The 23,966-nt window shown below is 44.9% G+C and overlaps 1 protein-coding gene across 3 annotated transcripts in view; it reads left to right on the forward strand.

Moving 5' to 3' along the window:
- Positions 1-9,119, forward strand: part of iyd (iodotyrosine deiodinase) — a 31,571-nt gene extending 22,452 nt beyond the window's left edge. Inside the window, exons 4-5 of one of the 3 annotated variants that reach the window (XM_048535764.2) lie at positions 1,572-1,617; positions 4,274-9,119. In XM_048535764.2, the coding sequence (XP_048391721.1) occupies positions 1,572-1,617; positions 4,274-4,456 (229 nt within the window). In that variant the 3' untranslated portion in view covers positions 4,457-9,119. The remainder of the gene's footprint in view (positions 1-1,571; positions 1,618-4,273) is intronic. The other 2 variants (XM_059648386.1, XM_048535763.2) reach the window with 2 other exon arrangements.
- Positions 9,120-23,966: the final 14,847 nt, after the last annotated feature.

The following is a 23,966-nucleotide window of genomic DNA, read 5'->3' on the forward strand; positions in this document are numbered from 1 at the left end:
CTTCGCCGCATCCATCAGGAAGGATGTGAGCCTGAAGGGCGTGACTATCCCAGGCAGCGGAGGCCTACAGGTGAAGACCTCCCTGTACATGGACGACGATGCCGTCTTCTGCACCGATCGTCGGTCGGTGAGTAGGCTGTTGGACATCTGCGGCCAGTTTGAACGGCCTTGGGTGCCAGAGTCAATAGGGTTAAGAGCGAGGCCATGTTTTTCGGGAACTGGGACGATCGGTCCTTCATCCCCTTCACCGTCAGGACAGACTACCTGAAGGTGCTGGGTGTTTGGTTCGATGGAGCTGGGGCATGCACTAAGACTTGGGAGGAGCATATCACCAATCTGAAGCAGAAGCTGGACAGGTGGACTCTGCGGTCCCTCTCCATCGCGGGTAAGAACCTGGTTGTCAGGCGCGAGGGGCTTTCGGTACTGTTGTATGTGGCGCAGACCTGGCCTATTCCCTGGACCTGCGCCGCTGCGGTCACCCGGGCCATCTTCCACTTCATTTTGGGGTCGAGGATGGACCGGGTCCGCAGAGACACCATGTAGAAAGACCTGGGAAATGGGGGAAAGGGCGTATCGAACGCCACCCTCACCCTGATGGCTACCTTTGTGTGTGGCTGCATCAAGCTGTGCGTAGATCCTCAGTACGCAAACATCAAGTGTCACTACTTACTGAGGTTCTACCTGTCCCCGGTGTTGCGAAGGATGGGCCTGGCCTCGTTGCCGCGGAACACTCCGAGTAGTTGGGCTGTCCCGTACCACCTGTTCTTCATGGAGACATTTTCGAAAGGAAACACCAAGGCCATCAGGCAGTGGTCAGCACGTAGTATCCTCGAAACCCTTCGGGAAAAGGAGAGAGTGGATCCCAACGTGTGGTTCCCCACGCAGACTGCCAAAGTCGTTTGGCAGAATGCCTCATTGCCAGAACTTTCAAACAAGCATAAGGACATTGCTTGGCTGGCGGTGTGAGCAGCTCTGCCAGTGAGATCCTTCATGCATGCCCGGAATCTCTGCGCCACCGCACGCTGCCCTCGAGGTGGCTGCGGGGGAAAGGAGACAGTCTATCACCTCCTTCTGGAGTGTCCCTATGCGCAGGAGGTCTGGAGGGGGATGCAGCGGTATTTGTCGAGGTTCATCCCGAGCAGCTCCGTGACACAGGACTCCATGCTCTACGGGCTGTTTCCCGGGACGCACACCGAGACCAACATCAACTGCGCCTGGAGGACCATCAATGCTGTGAAAGACGCTCTTTGGTCTGCCCGCAACTTGCTGGTCTGCCAGCTGAAAGAACTGACTCCGACCGAATGTTGCAGACTGGCGCACTCCAAGGTCCAGGACTACGTGCTAAGGGACGCGCTAAAGCTTGGGGCAGCCACCGCCAAGGCGCGGTAGGGAAAGACCACCGTATGAAACCCCTGTTCCAGAATAGAAAAAAGGGCCGAATCTGGTAACTGGGCCCAGCTGGCGCCTTCCCCAACTGGTCAGGGGTCAACAGGGACTGTGCGGGGAGATGCCCGCCGGTGTATTTTCTTTGCTTTGTTTTTTTCCTTCATTGTTTTGTTTTTTTCCTTTAGTTGGTGTACGTACCCCTGGGTAACCCGGAGCAGCTTGCATGACTGGGTAGGTGTATAAATATGTCTTTTTTTTGTACATCTTATGAATAAAGTATATTTTTTCAAATAAAAAAAGGTGACGAAACGTCTGAAAACTAACCTTCCAGCTCAGCGCGCAAACTCACATCCAAAGGTTAGCCTTCCCAGTTACATTAACTTTATATGAATGAATAAGAAGTATTATCACTGAGCCACAGCTTGAAAGGACAAATACATCAGTCTCCAAGAACTTTGTTGTGTAGTGGCCTCCTCTTAAAAATAAGTGTTCAGCCATATTATGACACACCTTCAGGGCAGATGGGACTTGAATCTTCAGACCAAAAGCACAGCAAACTTTGTTTTAACCAGCCCCATAATGACCTAGCAATCTTGATAAACTGGCAAAAATTATGTGCCTCAATACCACAAAGTTTGCCCTGTTATTCTGTCCATTTATTCCAACTTACTTAATTTATTTACCTCAATGTAAATATACTTGTTTCTCAATTGAATGGCCACACAACATATTGACAATTGATTCAATTTTGGGTCAAATACCATGATCCACCACAATGTTGGAGTGGTCAGTTGAAGGTGTGAATGAGAGGGCTGTCTGCTGGTAAGTTTTATGTAAGGCAAAGTTGCATTATTATTTAAGTGATTCATGCTGTACATCTTGTATAACACTGATGTGTATGCACTCTGCATTACGTTACTATTACCGTGTGTTTTTACATTGATTATGTGGAGCTCTTTAATTATTCAGAATATTTGATCAATTGGCACATTACTGGTACCTTAAGTGCCAGACAATAAAATGTTTACTGCAATTTATTTTTAATTACCCTGTTTGAATATGTTATGACACACCTCCAGAGCATATGGACTTGAGCTCAAACCCAAAGTAGTTTATTTTTTATTAACATGTTAAGACACACCTCCAGAGCATGTGGACTTGAATCCAGACCCAAAGTAGTTTATTTTTTATTAACATGTTATGACACACCTCCTTAGCCATCACAACCCGAGGTGAGGCTTGAACCTGGACCTCCTTGGCCCTGAATTCAGGACAATATTACTGTATTACAAGGTGCCAAGCGTAGAATCCTGCCCTATTCTTTTAAATGAATCTCATAACCAAATCTTGGGATTGACAGCTTCTTAGGGGCACTATAACTATATCAAAATTTCAAAGGGAACTTCTCAAATTTACATATTATTTGGAGGAGTGATCATACACTGCAACATTACATCTGTCCACTGTTTGTGGAAGACCTGAAGCATGTTGGTGGGCAGAGTAAACCCCTTCTCCAAGGGCACTCAGGAACAGACATAACCACCGAAGAGAAGCAGGCAGTCAGTTGCAATCACTCTTAAAATCGACGAACAATCACGGTGGGATTTGAAACTGCATGTCTGGTGGAGCGTTTGGTTTGCTTGTCTAGTGATATTACTCTTGTCTCTCCATAAACTAATGCAAGTTGTTGAGCACAGGCAGTGGGGAAATAATTGCAAGCCTTTATTTTTAACCAGTCTGTTTGAACATGTCTGTTATGATATGACCCTCTGTGGCAAATGGGATTTGGGCCCAGAGTTTCAGACAGCACTACCTCTATCAGTACCCCAAAAGACCCTATTGTAGCCCCCTCTCTGTAAACCTTTGGGCTCATTAGCAAATAGCAGGTTGGGGATTTGCTGTATAGTCAGTTCTGCTATAACACATGTTCTGGCAATGCAAGTTGGCTATATCACACCTGGTGAATAGGGGAATGCTATGTCTAAAACATGAACTTGTATTGGCTATAACACAATTCCATCAGTGCATGGAGGAGTACGTGCCAACATCATATGATTGTTTCACTGGTTTTGTCCTGAATATGCCCTAACCCTGCAACCACAACTGTACGTGAGGGTGATGATGATGCTAATGACAATGACGATGACCCTTCAGCCCCTGCATTAACAACAGAGCAACTTCAAAACCATTTCCCAATTAGGTCGCCTTGACATTTTTTTTAAGGTAAGGTGTTACATTTACTTTTAATTCACTATTAGGTATGAATTAAACATTTATTGAAACTGTGCTATCCTTTGTGTTTGGCTTCTGGGTGATTTTTGAGTGATATTTTTAGGTGGTCTGCCTCTAATCCCACTTTTCCCACAGGCCCTGTTATTTCTATAGAACGATGTTGCGCAGGAACACACAGTCGGTTCTGCCAGAACAGGATAGTTAATTGGTTTTAATGGTAAAACAACATGAAGTGCATAATATTAATTCCCAGCTGGAATGGATCCTGCTGAAACAGCAACCTAATTTAGAATTAGGTTTTATCATGTGTACTCAAGTACAGAGAGAAGTTTACAATGTCGCCATTCACAGGCCCATCTGACGTACAAGGTGTCATGGCTAAAAAAACTTAGGTAAAAAACAGAAAAATGATGGAATAAGTTAAAATTCAGCATAACAGTTCTTAACAGTGTAAAGCAGTAAATAAGTAATAAAGTTAAAAGTTCCCAATTACTGTCCTTTAGCCATGAGCTTGCAGTTGCTTCAACCTGGGCTTTCCCCACAGGGCTCAAATTTCCCTCCCACGCGTTTAGTGTCCTTACCTCAGCCAGGTCAGTGATGAATTGGTGAAATGAAATTTTAATAAAGCATTTGTGTTTCTCCTCCATCCCCACAGAATGCTGGTCTTGTGACAGTCACTACAACTCCTCTGAACTGTGGTCCTCGGGTGCGTGTTCTTCTTGGGCGCCCAGAGAATGAAAAGCTGCTGCTGCTGTTGCCAGTTGGTTACCCAGCAAAAGATGCTACTGTACCAGATTTTAAACGCAAGCCACTAGATGAGATTATGGTGTCTGTGTGACTTGAAGTGTGTGGAAAAGTCTGCAGACTGTTTCTAGCACTTTAGTAGTTTGAATGTCTCAATAAAAGCCTGCGAAGACAGGACTGCACCTTAACCAATCACGTAATGTTGGAAATCACTTTGTGAATCCAAATGCCTAAACCAAATACTTAATTTAAAAAAAAAACCCAAATCCCAATATTTCAAAAGTACTCAAACTCTCCATAATAGCATGACTTCCTTGAAGCTAGCAAAACTGAACCTGAAATGTCATAAACCTTGTTCTCACTTCCACTAAGAGCAAAGCTGTGAAAATCTGCCTAGTGGGGTGGCTTGCAACACAGACTGGCAATGGCAATTTGTTGACCTAGGAGGTTATTCCAAAGGGAGAGAAAGGGCTTTAACCAAGACAGAACCAGTAGATCATAAATAACCATAATTAGTTAGATATAAAGGGAAAAGAACTAAAGAGACTTCTAAACTAAGTAATGAGGAAGGTCATCTGCAGTCCTGTACCATTTAACGCCATGATATTTTCAAATGACCTGCACAACCCGCACTATGTGAGAGAAGTGTCTATAGTTACTCAAGCTTGGGGTCCCTAGTATTGTGGAGCACCAGGAGCCACTGCAAGGCATACAGGATGAGAATTTCCTGCAGAATTGGTTCTAGGAAGTGGTCCCACCTGATTACAAGTTGTTGAGGAGAATATGAAGAGAGTGGCCTAGCTACCACCAGGATAGGAAGGGGTAGTCAGAATAGGAATCTTTTGAGTGTGTGACTCTCAAAACAGGTCAGGTGCCATAGAAGATGATGATATCTCAGAACTGCAGCTGAGAACTCTTCCTCAGCAATGTGGAGCAAAGCACTACTTAGCACAGGAGTGTGGCAAAACATAGAAATGCAGTGGTCATAAGGAATATGTTATTCAGAGGGCTGGGCAGGTATTTCTGTCACTACTGATATGAGGGCTGCACAGTGCCTCACCTCTCTGATGCTAGGGTGAAGAACTTCACTGAGAGGATGCAAAATATTTTGAGGGGAGAAAGTGAACAACCAGAAGTCATGGTGCACATGGGAACCAAAGCAATAGGAAGAAGGGGCTCTAATCCTGCAATCAGAGTTTCAGGCTCTCTTGAGGAAATTAAGGAGCAGCATCTGTAAGTTAGTAAATCTTAGGACCACTCCCACTGCCACATATTTGAGTCTGTAGGAACAGAATGATAAAGCCGTTTAACACATGGCTTGAGAAATGGTGTAAGTGGCCTACCTCAAAGAATTGAAGGATTTGGACCTTAGTATTCAAGAAGGCATTCCAAAGAGATAGGGAATGAAAAAAAATGAACTGGAATGGTGGCAGTATTGATCAACAAAACTATCGTAACACTAAAGAGAATGATATAATTCAGACAAAGGTAGAATCTATTTGATTTAAACTGGAGCCATTACACACCTAGGTGAACACTATAAGTCATCAGATAGTGAGAGGGAATTGGAGGGGCCAAAGTTGCAGAACAGAGTCTTCAGACTACAATAAGTACAGAATGTTGATACTGGAGACTTCAATCATCCATAATTATAGACCAGGACAGTAACAACATGAAGAGATGCAACTCCCAAAATGTCTACAGGAGTATTTTCTTGATCTGTACGTTTGCAACCCTATGTAGAAAGAGGTGGTGATGGTTGTAGTTCTAGAGGATAACGTGGTGCAAGTGGGCCATCTTTCAGTTCGGTATATTTGGGGAACAGTGACCATAATATGATTTGGAACTGTTCTGTTATGAATATAGCAGAATTGTTATTGAAAAGGACAAAAAGCAATGATGTATAAACATACTTAAGTGGAGGACAGGAATATTCACTGAGTTAAAAGGTATCTGGCTACAGGTGGGTTGGGATTAAAAATTGGTGGCAAAACAATAACAGAATGATGAGAGGTTTTCAAAGCAGAGGTTGCTCAAACACAGAATAGTCAGATTCCCATGGGTGAAATTGGAAGAAAGGAGAAAAGTTCCAGACTTTAAGCTTTTCTGATGACTAAAGTTATAACAGTGAAAATAGTGAAAAGACATTACTCTGTTGAATTACTAAAAAATATAATGCAGTAATTAAACCAGTAGTCATCAATTGTTCCAAAATAGGCAACATCCCAAAAACACTCACTTTGGCAAAATGCACTTTAGTGCAACAGCTATGGTTTTCATGTGTTGTTGCTCTCCAGTCCAGATGAAAGAAACAATGTGCCTTTATTGATTTTTAAGAGGATGCCTATGGTTCTTTTATCTCACTACAAGAAAAAGCCCATGGGGATCTCAAAAGCTGCTTACCAACTGCCTGTCTGAAGGAGACATTTCAGTACAAGATGACCAGGACAGAACTTATCTCTCTCAAAGGCACAGTACCATCATTTTAGACAGAGAACTTTCACATCTTCATGCTGTAGCATCAAAACCAAACTCTCCCTCTCAGAATCACAGTCTAAAACCCAGTTCAAACTCTTTGGCCCCTGTTGTGTTTTACCATCATGTTCTCACCCAGGCTTGTTGGCACCATTTCTCAGGCACTGACCTCATTAATGGCCAAACATCTGCTATCTAGTTAGACATAATGCTTTTCCCCATTGTCCAATAGTCTGTAGAATCTTTTGAATGAGAACCAATTTGGAATTAATTTCCAGGCCTGTCCTTTCAAACAAAGATTTGCTTGTTTGTCCCTTTTTCAGCACAAGATCCTGCTCACAGTCCAAAGGTCATTTTCAGCTCACAGTTCACAGCTGTAAACCAAAATTGGTATAGTGATAAAAATAAATGAGGGTTCTAATGTAGTATTGAGGAGAAAGGCCAATTAGTGTTAGGGAAGCTTTTAGAAAAAGTAATTTGGGATAAAATTAATATCCATTTTGAAAATTGAGCAAATAAATGAAAGTGAATTCAGATTTGTTAAAAATAATGGTTAATGAACTTAATTGAATTAGGTGAAGAAATAATTTTCAGGAGTGATGAAGGTAGTATATGGACTTTGCGCTGTTCCACATTATAGGGTTGCAAGAAAGGTGAAAGCCTATATAAGTAGATGGAAATTGGGATCATGGATATAAAAAGGGAGGTGGACGGAATACAGAGATCAGTGTACCTGGTTACTTATCTACTTAGGGACTCACTGGACTCATTACATAAACACAGTGACTGCAAGAGTAGATCAGTCACAAGGAAAACTGCAGTGAGTAACTGACCTCCTGACTCTCCAAAGCCTGTCCACCGAGACACAAATCATGATTGTGATGGAATACTTCCTACTAGCCTGGACGGGTGCAGCTCTAGCAACACTCAGTTGACACCATCCAGGATAAAGCAGCCCACTTGATTGACAACATATCCACAAGCAGCACTCCATCCCCACTGATGCTTAGTAACAGCAGTGTATGCTATCTACAAGATGCACTGCAGAAATTCACCAAAGATTCTGAGACCGCTCTCTGAGCCAATACCTTTTCTGAAAGTATACCTCACACGATGGAACTCCAGCCTCTGCTGTAATTTTATTTTTGAATTCATTCATTGGATCTTGTCAGGTTTCCACACATTTGTCACCATGCACCAGCTGCCCTTTTTTTTGTTCTGGCTGCAGATTTATCAAGCGGTGTTGAGGGAGTTATTCACAAGTCTCCACAATAAGATTACCATTGCTGCTCCCACACAATGCCAGCAATGGAGCAATTGTACATTTACACTAGTGAATGGGATGCTTCTTGATGGTATGAAACTGAAGGGTTTTTGGAGCTGCACTCTCCCGAGTAAGTGGTGAGTATTCCATCACACACCTGCCTTGCACCTTGTAAACAGGAAACAGGCTTTGCTGGGGCTTCAAAGAATGGGATACTGGCTGCAAAATTTCCAGCATGTTCTTGTGAGCACACTGTACAAATTGCTGGTCCAGTTTCATTATCAGGCAATTGTCAGCACCTCCACTCCTTATGTACATCCCGTCCCCTGAAGATCCCATGAACTGAAGTGAGGGATACACCAATGATAATGTTACTGGATGTCAAAGTGGGATGATTAGATTGTCGCTCTTTCAGACTGTGGCTGGGGGTTTTTTTCAGGAATCAACCCATTCAGGTAGATTATTGTACACCTCTGGAGTAAGTGGGACTGTGAACCCAGGATTTCTGGTTCAAAGGGAGGGACATTTGTACTGTGCCAAAAGAGGCCCTGTTTACTGACTAGTACTGATATTGAGAAAATGTTACTTGCCACTTGTCAGGCATGTTTAAATACAGTCAAGAACTTGCTGCATATGTACAGGAGCTGTGTTACTATCTGAGGAATTGATCAGAGAACAGCTTGAAATCGTGCTGATGCAGAGATGAGAATATTCTCAGTTAGCTAAGACTTGACATGCAAACATGTATCAAGTTTCAAAGGCAGAATTCGTTGTTAGCGATTTATGCAGCTGTGTCTTGCACTGTTTTCATTATTTGACATATTTAATCATTGAAATAGCGGATACATATTGCATTTATCAATTTTTCACTGAATTTAGTCTGAGCCAGTCCATAAATGCATATGTTTGCACAGGAGCTCAGCAACTGAAATATATCTGCGGAGTATTCTGCAACAAGAAAGGGATCAGTGTACCGATCTGGATTGTAATGTTTATCTATAATTCTGGAAATGAGGAAAAATACAACGTATGGTATCTACAACATGATAAAAATGCCAGAAATGGTGATCAGTAAAATAATGGATTTCCTTCGAATCTGTGTCTGTGGATCATCACTATTCTGGGTGTTGCGTTGAAGTTGCAGTGCTCTGCAGGTTCGATTGGCCGTCACAATGTGTCAAATGGTCAGAGGTTGAGCAGTAACATTTGAAAGAAAGGTAACAGAGGGTTTAAAATTGTATCAAGCCAGTAAAAAGTCACCCATCCTGTCATTATATAATAAGTTGTCTACTCCACATTGTTAATTATACAGCCAGGCTCAGAAACAAAATATGGGGGTAAGTTTTAAAGCAGAACACAATACACAAGGTTCCTATAACCACAGCTGCAGTCTTCTTCCTGCAATACTTCTCTGTGAACTTTTGACAACAAATGAGGACAAAGCAATCCGCAGTGAAAGCAACAGCCAACTACACTGTCAGCAGCCACATAGGTGATCACCTCATTGATACTATATATGGAAGTGAAATCGAGAAATGAGAACAGTCAGTAGTATCCAAGCAAGTAATAGATTATTGCATTGAAAATAATGACTAGTAAGTCAACTGTTGTCAGATCCACCAAGTAAAGAATGATCCCTTTGGAGAGGCCACACATACCTCAGGACAGAAGGATAATTGTCAGGAGGTTAGCTGCAAAGAAAAGAGGAAAATCTCCAAACTAATGACAGAGCATTATTTGAAAATTATAGATCAGCATCAGATCATTCATTCTAACATGTCTATATGGGTATTATTGCTCCATAAGGGCCTCCACTCATGTTACTTCCTCTCATATATCAAAATGCTGTATAAAAGCAGGAGGTGCTGGAGAAACTCAGTAGATCTAGTAACATTTGTGGAGAAAGAAACTGACTTAAAGTTTCAAGTCTGGTAGGAGTCTTCTTCAGAACACTTCTTCAGGTTTTCAGGATCAGCAATATTTAGCTTTTATATCAAAATGTTACTTTCCTCTTCATGTGCATATGATTAGCTCCTAACTGACAAGCTCACCAAATCTGTATGGGTATGGCAATACTGCACAGATTAAAATGAAGTAAATTCCTGTCTCAAACTGGAAAATTTTAGAAACATGACATGGAACATAAGAATTTATAGATAAAAGAAGAGTGAAGTTCAGTTAGTTTGCTTTCTACCATCCTGATATTTGCAAGTTGCAGGAATAATGAAGTTATTGACTAATCATAGCAATCAATCTTTATCAATGGATCTACAACTGACCCAAACATATATAAGTCAAAGTAAACTCTCAGTGGTAGAGTTCCTTCAAACATGACTAATGTACCATAAATCTCCTCCCAAACTCATTGTACTGAGTCTCAAAATGCTTTCTGAGACGGAATAAACACAAAAAACAGTTGAAAGAGTTGTTTATTGAATTAATACCCTGAAAGTGAACTCAGCATGGAGAGAGAGTGAGGTCTCATATGTTGAGAGAGACATCAAGAGCAAGAACAATGTTAAAATGTAATTAGAATCATAGAATCCCTACAGTGTGGAAACAGGCCCTTCAGCCCAACCAATCCACACCAAACCTCAGACCATCCCACTCAGGCCCATCTCCCTATAGGCCACATAACCTTCTCATCCCTGAACACTATGGGCAACTTAGCATGGCCAATCCACCCAGTCTACACATCTTTGGACATTGGGAGGAAACTGTAGGAAACCCATGAAGACATGGGGAGAATGTGCAAGCTCTTCACAGGTAGTTTCCTGAGGGTGGAAGCCAGGACCCTGTTGAGCTGTGAGGCAGCAGTGCTAGCCACTGTACCACTGTGCCGCCCCTTTACAGTGAAACAGTTAGAACAAAAACAATCAGATTCAACTTCTTACCAGGGTCTCATGCCCGAAATGTCAAACCTTCCTGCTTCTCTGATGCTGCTTGGCCTGCTGTGTCCGTCCAGCTTCACACTGTGTTATCTCAGATTCTCCAGCATCGGCAGTTCCTACTATCTCAGTAAATGAAAGTTGTCTGTTTGATTATTGACAGTATCATTAGTTCCATTTTTAGAGTGTGGAGATGACAAAAATTAATGAAGATGGGCCTGAATCACCAGATGTTATTCATTTGTGACAGCCCCTTAAATAAAGCAACCAAATCTTCCAGTCATTTAATTAAATGGCAGAAGGTTTGTAAGTAGTTTGAGGCATAGTTAATTTTAATAGACATTAGGCAGTATAATGTTTATTCTCACGGGAAGGTAGAAACCTAACATTTCCAGCTGAAGACTTTTGTTCCAACAGGAACAGTGGACTTTTAAGTTGCTCGCTAATGAAGTAAAAGATAGGTATTTATTAGTATTAACAGGACAGTGCAGTTTTAGCACAGTAAGAGTTAAAATCTCTTTGGCCATGTGATTTTATTAATATATGCCACAATTTTATAAAGTCAGAGTCATACAGCATCGAAACAGAACCTTTGGTCTAACTCATCTACACTGACCACATTTCCCAAACTAAACTAATCCCATTTGCCTGAATTTGGCCCATATCCTTCTAAGATCGATTGTTATGATTAGTCAACAACTTCATTATTCCTGTAACATGCAAGTATTAGGATGGTAGAAGACAAACTCAATGGACCGCACCTCCTTTTATCTACACATTATTATGTCCCATGTCACGTTTCTAAAATTTTCCAATTTGGGAGAGGAATTTACTTCATTTTAATTTGTGCAGTATTCTTGTACCTGTCCAAATTCCCTTAAAATGTTGTAACTGTACCTACTTCTACAACTTCCTCTGGCAGTTCATTCCATGTAAGAACCACTGTGCGCCAAAATTTCTCCACATGTCCTTTTTAAGTCTTCCTGCTCTCACCTTAAAATTTTGCCCTCCAGGTGGAATTCCCTGATCCCAGGGAAAAGATCTTTGCTGTTCACCTTATCTGTGTTACCCGCGATTCCATAAACCTCAATAAGGTCACCCCTCAAACTCCTACACTCCAGTGAAAGGTGTCCCAACTTATCGAGCCTCTCCTTATAACTCAAACCCTCCAATCCCAGGCACATCCTTGGAAATCTTTTCTGCACCCTCGCCAATTTAATAACATCCTTTCAGTAGCAGTGATGTAGCAGAATACTCCAAAAATTGCCTTATCAGCGTTCAGTACAACTCAACATGATATCTCAACTCCAAACTCAACGGTCTGAGCAAGGAAAAACACACTGACTCCCCCATCACATCCCATTATTTCCACATCACCCAATCCCCTCATATATCTTTCTCATCCACAAATGCTTCCTAGTCTATTTCCAGCACATTGGCTGGTTCCATTTCTTTGACGGATTGACAGTCAAACAGCCAATTTTACTCCCATCACCATAATATTAATGAAAATATCTGAATTTTCTCTAACCACTCACAGTGACATTTGGGTTAATGTTTTATACCTGCTGATCACTGGACAACCCTGACTCTGGCTGTGAAGTATCAAGTCTGCCTGTGATATGATCTGTGGTAAAGCAAAGCTTCTCATACTCATGATAAAAGAAAATATAAAGTTTGAAAATTAGAAGTAACCCCTTTCGAGCAGATAAGGAGATTTTTGTTGGCGTCAGTGAGTTGGAACCTTGTCTCAGAAGGCGGTAGATATGGGGTCATTGAATTTTTTGAAGATGGAGTTGATAGATTTTAGCGAGTTTTGAGAAGATTTGTAGTTCAGCTTGAGGTTCTGGATGTCCCCGTTGACCCCTGACCAGTTGGGGAAGGCGCCAGCTGGGCCCAGTTACCAGATAGGGCCCTTTTTTCTATTCTGGAACAGGGGTTTCATACGGTGGTCTTTCCCCACCACGCCTTGGCGGCGGCTGCCCCAAGCTTTAGCGCGTCCCTGAGCACGGAGTCCTGGACCTTGGAATGCACCAGTTTGCAACACTCAGTCGGGGTCAGTTCTTTCAGCTGGCAGACCAGCAAGTTTCGGGCAGACGAAAGAGCGTCTCACTGCATTGATGGTCCTCCAGGCGCAGTTGATGTTGGTCTCGGTGTGCGTCCCGTGAAACAGCCCGTAGATCACGGAGTCCTGCGTCACGGAGCTGCTCAGGACGAACCTCGACAAATACCACTGCATCCCCCTCCAGACCTCCTGCGCATAGGCACACTCCAGAAGGAGGTGATCGACAGTCTCATCACCCCCGCAGCCGCCTTGAGGGCAGCGTGTGGTGGCGCTGAGATTCCAGGCATGCATGAAGGATCTCACTGGCAGAGCCCCTCTCACCACCAGCCAAGCAATGTTCTTGTGCTTGTTTGAAAGTTCTGGCGATGAGGCATTCTGCCAAACGACTTTGGCAGTCTGTGTGGGGAACCACACGACGGGATCCACCCTCTCCTTTTCCCGAAGGGTCTCGAGGATACTACGTGCTGACCACTGCCTGACGGTCTTGTGTTCAAAGGTGTTTCCTTTCGAAAATTTCTCCACGAAGGACAGATGGTACGGGACAGCCCAACTACTCGGAGTGTTCCGCGGCAACGAGGCCAGGCCCATTCTTCGCAACACTGGGGACAGGTAGAACCTCAGTAAGTAGTGACACTTGGTGTTTACGTACTGAAGATCTACGCACAGCTTGATGCGGCCACACACAAAGGTAGCCGTCAGGGCGAGGGTGGCATTCGGTACGCCCTTTCCCCCATTTTCCAGGTCTTTGTACATGGTGTCCGTGCGGATCTGGTCCATCCTTGACCCCCAAATGAAGTGGAAGATGGCCCGGGTGACCACAGCGGTGCGGTTCCATGGAACAGGCCAGGCCTGCGCCACATACAACAGTACCGAAAGCCCCTCGCACCTGACAACCAGGTTCTTACCCGCGATGGAGAGGGACTGCAGCGTCCACCTGCCCAGCTTCTGCTTCAGTTTGGTGATACGCTCCTCCCAAGTCTTAGTGCATGCCCCAGCTCCACCGAACCAAACACCCAGCACCTTCAGGTAGTCTGTCCTGACGGTGAAGGGGATGAAGGAGCGGTCGTCAATGTTCCCAAAGAACATGACCTCGCTCTTACCCCTATTGACTTTGGCACCAGAGGCCAGTTCAAACTGGCCGCAGATGTCCAATAGTCTACTCACCGACCGACGATTGGTGCAGAAGACGGCGACGTCGTCCATGTACAGGGAGGTCTTGACCTGAAGGCCTCCGCTGCCTGGGATAGTCACGCCCTTCAGGCTCACGTCCTTCCTGATGGATGCGGCGAAGGGCTCCAAACAGCACACGAACAAGGCAGGAGAGAGCGGGCTGCCCTGTCTGACTCCAGATCTGACGGGAAAACTGTCCGATTCCCACCCTTTGATCAAGACTGCACTAACAATGTTGGGGTAGAGCAGCCGGATCCAATTGCGGATGCCCTCCCCGAACCCCAATTTGGAGAGGACGTCCCTCATGTAAGCATGAGAGACCCTGTCGAAGGCCTTCTCCTGGTCCAGGCTGACGAGGCAGGTATCCACCCGCCTGTCCTGCACGTAGGTGATCGTATCCCTGATGAGCGCGAGGCTCTCAGCGATCTTCCTGCCCGGCACAGCACAGGTTTGGTCAGGGTGAATCACTGACTCCAGGACAGACCTGACCCGGTTGGCTATGACCTTGGCCAGGATTTTGTAGTCCACGTTCAATAGTGAAATGGGACGCCAATTCTTAATTTCTTCCCTCTTCCCCCATCCTCTTGTAAATGAGGGTGATGATGCCCTTCTTCATAGACTTGCACATTTCCCTTGCCCGAAGCGCACTATCGTACACCTCCAGCAGGTCCTGGCTGACCAGGTCCCACAGAGTGGAATACAGCTCGACCAGTAAGCCGTCACTCCCGGGAGTCTTATTTCTCTCCAAGGACTTGAGGGCTCTGGTCAGCTTGTCCAGGGATATCGGCCGGTCCAGACACTCCCTCGTGCCGTCGTCTAAGACCTCCGTGATAGACGACAGGAACGACTCGAAGGCCGGGCTGTCCATGGGCTTTGCGCCGTACAGAGTCCGGCATAGAAGGATCTACTGATCCTCAAAATGTCGGGCCGAGATGATGTCACCGAGCCGTCGTCCTCCTTCAGCCGGCTAAGCACAGAACTCTCTTTGTGCACCTTCTGAAAGAAGAAACGTGAGCATGTCTCGTCCTGCTCCACGGAGCGGACCTTGGACCGGAAGATTATCCTGGAGGCTGCGGCGGCGAAGAGCGAGGCTTGCTGGCCCCTCACCTCGTGGAGGTCCTCCGTGACATCGACCCCCATCAACTGCAGAAGGAGCAGGTTCTGCACCCTTTCCTGGAGTTGCGACAGCTTTCTCCGCCTCTCTCCAACCTTCCGAACACCCTTGAGGACAAAGAACCTCTTGATGTTCTCCTTCACTGTCTCCCACCAGTTGCCCGGAGACTCAAAGAGGGGTTTCACGGTTCTCCAACCAGCGTACTCCCTCTTAAGCTCTTCGATGTTCTCTGGGGTAAACAGAGTCGTGTTGAGCTTTCACGTGTCCTTGCCGGCCGGCTGGTCGTCCTGTAAGTGACAGTCAGCCAGCAGGAGGTAGTGGTCAGAGAGGAACACCGGCTCAATGCCGGTGAACCTGACCAAGAACGCCCGTGACACAAACAGGAATCTATCCTTGAGTGGATAGACCCGTCTGGCCGTGACCAGGTGTACCTCCGCTGCGTTCCGTCTGCAGGGGTGCTGAAGACGTCGAGCAGCTTGGCGTCCTTCACCGTGCCCATCAGGAATCTGGACGTGATGTCCAGTTGACTCCCCCCACCCGCTGTCCCCACGCTGGATCTTCCATCTGCATCAATGATGCAGTTGAAGTCTCCGCCTAGGATGACTGGCCTGGACGTAGCCAGCAGGGGTGGAAGACGCTGCAGGACGGCCAACCGCTCACTCCGTACCGCTGGGGCGTACACGTTGATCAGCCTCAGGGGAGCGTTCCTGTAGGTGACATCAGCCACGAGAAAGGCGCCCCCCCACCACCTCCTGAACTTGAGAGATGGTGAAGTTGCGCCCCCGCAGCAGAATAGCCAGGCCCGAGGAGCGACAGTCGTTACACTCCGACCAGATTGAAGGCTCACAGGTCCAAGCGCCGGACCATTTCCCATACCTGCTGAGGTGCGGTATCCCTCACTCCTGCAGAAACAGGAGGTCCGCCTTGATGGTGGTCAAGTAGGCCAACGTGGACACACATCTTGCGGTGGAGTTGACGCTGCGCACATTAATGCTCATAACTCGTACCCCCACTGTGGGCAGTGACCGCAGTACCCTCCCCAAGTCCAAGGTCCTGCCCCTCCATCTGTCCCTTCATGCCCATTGCCCGGGCTAACTGCTGGATGCTCTCCGGGCTCAGGAAACCGTCCGTGTTGCCTTCCGGGTGGCATCCCCCCGTTGGGGGTACGGAGGCAGGAGAGTCCGGCTCTGGATCAGGCTGGGGACACGCTGTTTCCTCCTTCCCGCCTGGAAGTTCCAGGGCGCCCTCCAGGGCCCCAGCGGCACGTGACTGGGTGTCGGAGGGAGCCTCAGGGCGCCTCCCGTCACCTGGAAGTGGGGTGCTGCTTTCCTTCTCTCTTGGGATCTTTAACTTCTGCTTCGGCGGGCCCTCTCCGAATCTCCCTCATCAGAGGAGCTCTTATAGCCCACCTGTAGCTGCCCCTTCACGCCTGATGGTTGCGGTTCCTGGGCCCGCCGACGCTCCTTCCTTCTTGCTTTCCAGACTGTTGTCCACTCGCCTGGGTCACCTGTCGCCGCCTCCATTGACTCCGGGTTGTCGGGGGGGAGCGGAGCCTGCAGGGGCGCTTTGCTGGCCTCGGGTCCGTCCTGCGGGGCTGGGCCCTCCTGCACGACCTGGCCCTCCTGCACATTAGTGGGGTCCTTGCAGGGCCCTGGTGCCTTCCTCTGCTCCGGGGGGGCTGGCCCCGCATTGCCCCTGCCGGCAACCTGGGCATAGGTAGTCCCCCGCTGCGGGCATGCTCTATAGAGGTGACCTGCTTCCCCGCAAAGGTTGCAGCTTTTCTCTTGTGGGCAATCCTTTGCAAGGTGTCCCTCCTCCGTGCAGTTCCTGCAGATGGTGGCTTTGCAGTCGTCCGCTACGTGACCTGACCTACCACAGGCATGGCAGACTTTAGGTTGCCCTGCGTAGGTCAGGTAGCCCTTGCTCCCACCAATTGCGAAGCTGGACGGTGGGTGTACAATCTTCCCGTCCGCGCCTGTCCTCAGCGTCACCTTGACCTGCCTCTTACTGGTCCAGATGCCAAAGGGGTCCATGATGTTGGATAGGTCCCCTTCCACCTTCACGTACCTTCTGAGGAAGGTCAGGACATCAACTGCTGGCACATGCGGGTTGTACATGTGTACAGTCACCATACGGCTCCTCTGTGCTGGCATCACGAACAGCGGGACAGCGGTCAATACAGAGAGGGGGCCCTCACCTCCTTTCTCCTTGAAAACCTCCAGGAAGCGCTCGCAAAGCTTGGCACTCCTGAAGGTTACATCATAAAAACCTCCTCCGGGGAAATCCTGCAGGCAGTAAATGTCCGCAGCAGCGAACCCACAACAGTCCAACAGGACCCTCTTCACAAAGAAGGTGCAGTCCACAGGTGCAGCTTCATCCACCTTCTTCACGGAAACACGGATGGTGTTCCGGACACCCTGACCTGGGGCACGAGCACTTGCCGCAGCCATTGTTGCAGGTTGGCTGCTCCCCTGAACCAGCGTTAGGCTGAAGCCAGCATTAAGATCCACCGGTTGCAAGGGTGCACAGCCAACCCGACGTCTTCCTTCCACCTCCAACACAGCGCTCTCCTCCTCTCAGTCCGCAAAAAAGTGGGTCTTTATTTTGTTCCGGATGTAAGCTGGTTCACTGAGCTGGAAGGTTTGTTCCCAGATGTTTCGTCACCATTCTAGGTAACATCAACAGTGAGCCTCCGATGAAGCGGTGGTGCTATGTCCCGCTTTCTATTTATCTATTTAGGTGTCCTTAGGTCGGTGATGTCATTTCCTGCATTGGTGACATCATTTCCTGTTCTTTTTCTCAGAGGATGGTCGGTTGGCTCCAAATCAATGTGTTTGTTGATGGAGTTCCAGTTGGAATGCCATGCTTCTAGGAATTCTCGTGCGTGCCTCTGCTTGGCTTGTCCTAGGATGGATGTGTTGTCCCAATCAAAGTGGTGTCCTTCCTTATCTGTATGTAAGGATACTAGAGATAGTGGGTCATGTCATTTCGTGGCTAGTTGATGTTCATGTATCCTGGTTGCTAGCTTTCTGCCCGTTTGTCCAATGCAGTGTTTGTCACAGTTCTTGCAAGGTATTTTGTAGATTACGTACACATACTGACCAAGTGCTGAATTTCAACAGCAACCACCCTAAAACACACAAAATTATTTAAATGGGCAACTTCCAAATCTGAATTTTGCTTTATGCTCATTTATGACAATGCTTTCAAATTAATTGCCCACAAAAGTATCCAAGTGTACCATTAAGATGTCTGAAAGCTACCCGTTAAGATTCTATTAAGACATGACAGGGTCTGCTTTCAACTGAAGAGAGAACAGTTTTATTATCATTAAACTTACTGATATGGACAAAACTCCAATGTCATCAATTAGCCTTTATAAATATTTATTGAGCCTTTAGAATGTCCCGACTGCATTTCATGTCTCCTTTGGAGGAAAATTGTGTCACTTTTGCCATTCTCCAATCTTCTTGCATGTCCCCTGCATCAAGGGAAGATTAGAAGACTATTGCCAGCTCTTCCCTGCCGGCTCCTTCGCTAATCGGGGATACCCAGCTTTTCCACTACATCCTCCATATTAACGTACAATTTTCACCTTGCCCATTACCTTTACCATGTTCAACATACTGTTGTTCTTTTGAAATACTCTTTCCTCAATAAAAATTCATACAAAGTACTCATTATACCATCCTTCTTACCCCACAAATATATTTCACCATTTTTATCCTAAAACGATCCAACACTGACTCTTTTTAAAAGCTTAATATTTTTATTCTATAAATAATTTTGTGTTTTCTTAAAATGAACTTAAACTTTATTTTTGTATTGTTTCTTTTCCAGTTTAATTTTCTAGCTAATCTCTTTGCCCAAGTTATAGTGTTTGGCCAGGTTCTCACTTAAATCCTCTACACCCTCCTTTTTATGTTCTCTAAGGGGCCAATGTTCACTTTGGCCTCATTCTTCCTTTCTATGTATTTTAAGGAGCTCTTACTGCCCTAAACAAAATTAGAAATTATTGCCACACATGCTGAAGTGCTGAGGTACAATGGTGCAGTGAAAAGTGTACAATGTCACCATTCCCAGCACCTTCTTAGGTGCAACTGTACCTAGGTACAAATCATAGGTAGAAAGTAGAGAAATAAAGAAACAAAGTTAAAAATTAAACTTTACAGTCTCTCAGTATTATGTAGAAAAATAAGTAATAAAGTTAAAAGTTCAACCATCTTTTTTAAGTGCTTAGTCATGTTGAGCTGGCACTCCCTGCAAGGATACTTGCTAGTTTTCCCTCGTAGTTTATTTTCCCCATTTGTATTGTTTTATTTGATCATCTTTTGTTGGTTTTGAAAACTTTCCTAGTCCTTGGGTAAACATTAACATTTGCCACATTGTACATTTTTTTCTTTCAATTTATTAACATCTTAAACCTTCCTTTGCTAATCACTGTTGGTTTATTCTGTCCTTAGAATCCTTCTTCCTCATTGGGACATATCTTTCCTGTGAGCCATGAGGTATTTTCTTAAATGACTGCATTTGTTTCACACCGTCTTTTCTGCTGAACTCCTTTTTCAGAACTCTGTAACCAACTCAGTTCTCTTTCCTGTATAATTGCTTCCATCCATTTGGCTTCTACATTGGCCGATCCTACAGTCTTTCTTTCTAATGTACTTACACAATCTCATACTAACGGAACTACCTCATTACCATTGCCTTTCTGTCTGTCCTTTTGAATAGCCACATAACATGGATTATTTATTCTCAGCTATAATCTCATTGTAACCACGTCTCTGTAATGGCTATAAATTCATCCCCATTAATTTCTGTTTATACAATGAAATCATCAAGAAGGCAGAGGCTGGATCCGGGAATTAGGAACACACAAAAGCACGTTTTGTGCAGCTATTTCTGTTACATGAAAATACCATGGCAGATGTAAGTTTCTCAGGCCTTTGTAAACGCAGCTGAGGATGCTGTGCAGTCACTTAACTTCCAAGCTGCTTCTCAAACCACAACTTGGTTCTCTCCTACATGAGTTGACCTACCAGCAGAAAATGTGGACTAGAAACAGCCTGTGGTTGGAGAAATATGAGGAACTCAAAATCTCGACTTAGAGATCTGCGCAGACACAGTTTCTCTCACATTGGATGAGGAAAGTGAATGTAATATAGCCAATTTTGTGGATGACACAACAATGGGTGGGAAGGCAAGTGTTGAGGATAACAATAAATCTGCAGGTGGGCATAGACAACTGAATGGGCAAGAACTTGGCAGATGGAATCTAATGTAGGAAAATGTGGGGGTATATGTTTTGGCAGTAATAACAGAAGAGCTGAATATCATTTTAAGTGAGCAAAGACTGCAGAAAGCTACGGTACGTAGGGATCTTTGTATGAATCACAAAAATCTAGTATCCAAGTTCAGCAGATCATTGTGAAAACAAATGGAATGTAGACCTTTATTTCAAAGGGAATGGGGTATAGAAATAGGATAGTTAAAACTATACAAGGTACTAGTCAGCCCACAGCTGGAGTACTGTGAGCACTTTTGGTCTCCTTATCTAGAGAAAGACATATTAGTATTGGAGGCAGTCAAGAGAAGGTTCACCTAAGGGGACCAATGAAGGGAACCAATGAAGGGAAGGTGATGGTGTAGTGGTATTTTCAAGGGACTTCTCTTGACTGCCTCCAATACTAATATGTCTTTCTTTAGATAAGGAGACCAAAAGTGCTCACAGTACTCCAGCTGTGGGCTGACTAGTACCTTGTATAGTTTTAACTATCCTATTTCTATACCCCATTCCCTTTGAAATAAAGGTCTACATTCCATTTGTTTTCACAATGATCTGCTGAACTTGGATACTAGATTTTTGTGATTCATACAAAGATGCCTACGTACTGTAGCTTTCTGCAGTCTTTGCTCACTTAAAATGATATTCAGCTCTTCTGTTATTACTGCCAAAACATATACCCCCACATTTTCCGACATTAGATTCCATCTGCCAAGTTCTTGCCCATTCAGTTGTCTATGCCCACCTGCAGATTTATTGTTATCCTCAACACTTGCCTTCCCACCCATTGTTGTGTCATCCACAAAATTGGCTATATTACATTCACTTTCCTCATCCGATGTGAGAGAAACTGTGTCTGTGCGGATCTCTAAGTCGAGATTTTGAGTCCCTCATATTTCTCCAATCAGAGGCTGTTAATCCAGAAACCCTGGTAATATTCTGGGTAACTGGGTTCAAATCCTCCCATGGCAGCAGGTGGAATTTAAAAACAAAACTGGATTTAAGAGTCTAATGATGACCCTGTATCCACTGTTGACTGGAAAGACCTGTCTGGTTCACTAATGTTCTTTAGGGAAGGAAAATGTTGTCCTTACTTGGTGTGGCCTACATGTGACTCCAGGCCCATTCTAATGTGGTTGACTCTTAACAGCCCTCTGAGCAATTGGGGATGGGCAGTGAGTTCTGGCCGAGTCAGCAACACCCACATCCTGTGAATAAATAAAAACAAACTCAGTTGATTCTAGGTTGGGGGCCAGTCTCTAATGAGAAGAGGTTGAATATGTTGGACTTGTGCTCATTGAAATTTTGAAATATGAGAGGCTGCCTTATTGAAGCATACACAATTCTCAGGGGTATGTGACTGGGTAGATGTGGCGTTTCCCTGTGGGAGAGTCTAGAAGCAGAGGACACAATATCACCATTGCGGCCACTCATTTAAGACAGAGATAAGGAGGAATTTTGACTGTCAGAGAGCAGCGAATCTTTGGAATTCTTCACCACAGGGGACTGTCGCGGCTGGGTCATTTATGACATTCATGGCAGAGATGGGCAGATTTCTAACCTGGAAGGGAATCTAGGGTTGTGGGGAAAAGGCAGGAGCACAGAGTTGAGGATTGTGAGATTGGCCATCAAAGCAGACCCAAATGGCTAAATGACCAACTTCGGCTGCTATATCATATGCTCATAGTTTAAAAAATGAAAGGGTGCCCATTTAAGGCGGAAATGAAGTAGAATTTTTTTTTCTCTCAGAAGTTTGTAAGTCTTTGGAATTGCCATCGTCAAAATGCAGTGGATGCGGAACCTTTAGATGTTCTTAAGGCAGACATAAATAGCATTCTGATTACCAAAAGGAAGAAATACTATCACCCTGTTATTGGAAGGATACTATTAAATTGGAGACAGTTCAGAAATGTTTCACCAGGACATGGCCAGGAATGGAGGGTTTGAGTTATAAAGCTAGAATGGAAAGGCTGGGACTTTTTTATCTGGAGTGTGGGAAGGTGAGAGACTGAGTTTATGATACATGATGAGTGTAGATAATGTGAATGACAAAGGTATGTTCCCAAGAGTGGGGAAGTTCAAAACCAGGGGTGATATATTTAAAGTGAGAGGAGAAAGATTTTAAACCTTTTATATAATGAGTCGTTTGTGTGTGGAATGAACTGCCAGAGCAAGTGATGGGTGCATGTACAGCTGCAACATTTAAAGGGCATTTAGATATATACACAAACAGGAGAGATTTGGGGACATATGGGTCAGGCATAGACAAGTGGGATGAGTTTAGTTTGGAAATATGGTTAGCATGGACTGGTTGGACTGAAGGGTCTGTTTCTATGTAATTAGCCATTGTAACAATGAATGTTTAACTCCACTCATGGGTGCGATGCTCATCCTTTCCAATAGAACCTCATGACCTGTTGAATAATCCTCCCTTCCCACAGCAGTCACTACGATCTCTGCCCCAGAAATAGAATTGTCACCTTGTCTCCAGCCTATTCCAATGTCACCATCACCCCGATGCCAGATCACATTCGGCCTGACCTCTCGACCAGTCTTTGCCCTTTCCAGCTTGTTCAGCCATTTTTAACCAATTCATCCTCTTTCAGCATTGGATTCAGTTTCATTGTTGAACCCTGTGGCAGCTCACGTCCATCAAGATTTCCTTCAAGCTCTCATATTTAGCCTATTGGACCATTTAGGGCCACCAGTTGTGAATAGAAGCTCACGGTAAACCCCCCCCCGCCACCCAGGGAAGGTCACAGACTGAGGCATCACTGAGCCAATGGGGTCATCCTGTGGCTGGACTGTGACAGCCTTTAGCTTTTGCTAATCTGAGTCTGGCTGGTCCCCAAACTCCCAGCAGCCTTATGTGATCCAACCCACACAAAAACACGATGGAAACTCACATGTATTCATGCTTAATACTTTCTTCATGAACATTGTACCAAACAGTTCTGATTTTTTGCAGATTGCGCAAACACATTTTTTACGTTTGTAATTTACATAGTGGTTACATATACTTTCAAGAATACACACAATTAAATTGGCTTTAATTAATACAACAATTTTAATTCTTAATTCCTTTTATGTTTAAAGAAGGATTGAGTTTACATCTTGATGTCAGTACATTCCTACTCACTTTATAGTCAATAAATCATATTGTAATCATTGTAATGCATTGTAGGAATCATAAGAACGAACTTATACATCGCAAGGCTTCACAAACAGCAATAAGGTAAATAGTCGCACAATCTGATTCTGATGTTTGTTCAGGTATAAATACGAGAATGGAAAGAACTCCACAGCTCTTTTTCATAATTATGCTCTGAGGTCCATTCTCTTCA

This window comes from Stegostoma tigrinum, chromosome 9, assembly GCF_030684315.1.
Source record: "Stegostoma tigrinum isolate sSteTig4 chromosome 9, sSteTig4.hap1, whole genome shotgun sequence".
NCBI lineage: Eukaryota > Metazoa > Chordata > Chondrichthyes > Orectolobiformes > Stegostomatidae > Stegostoma > Stegostoma tigrinum.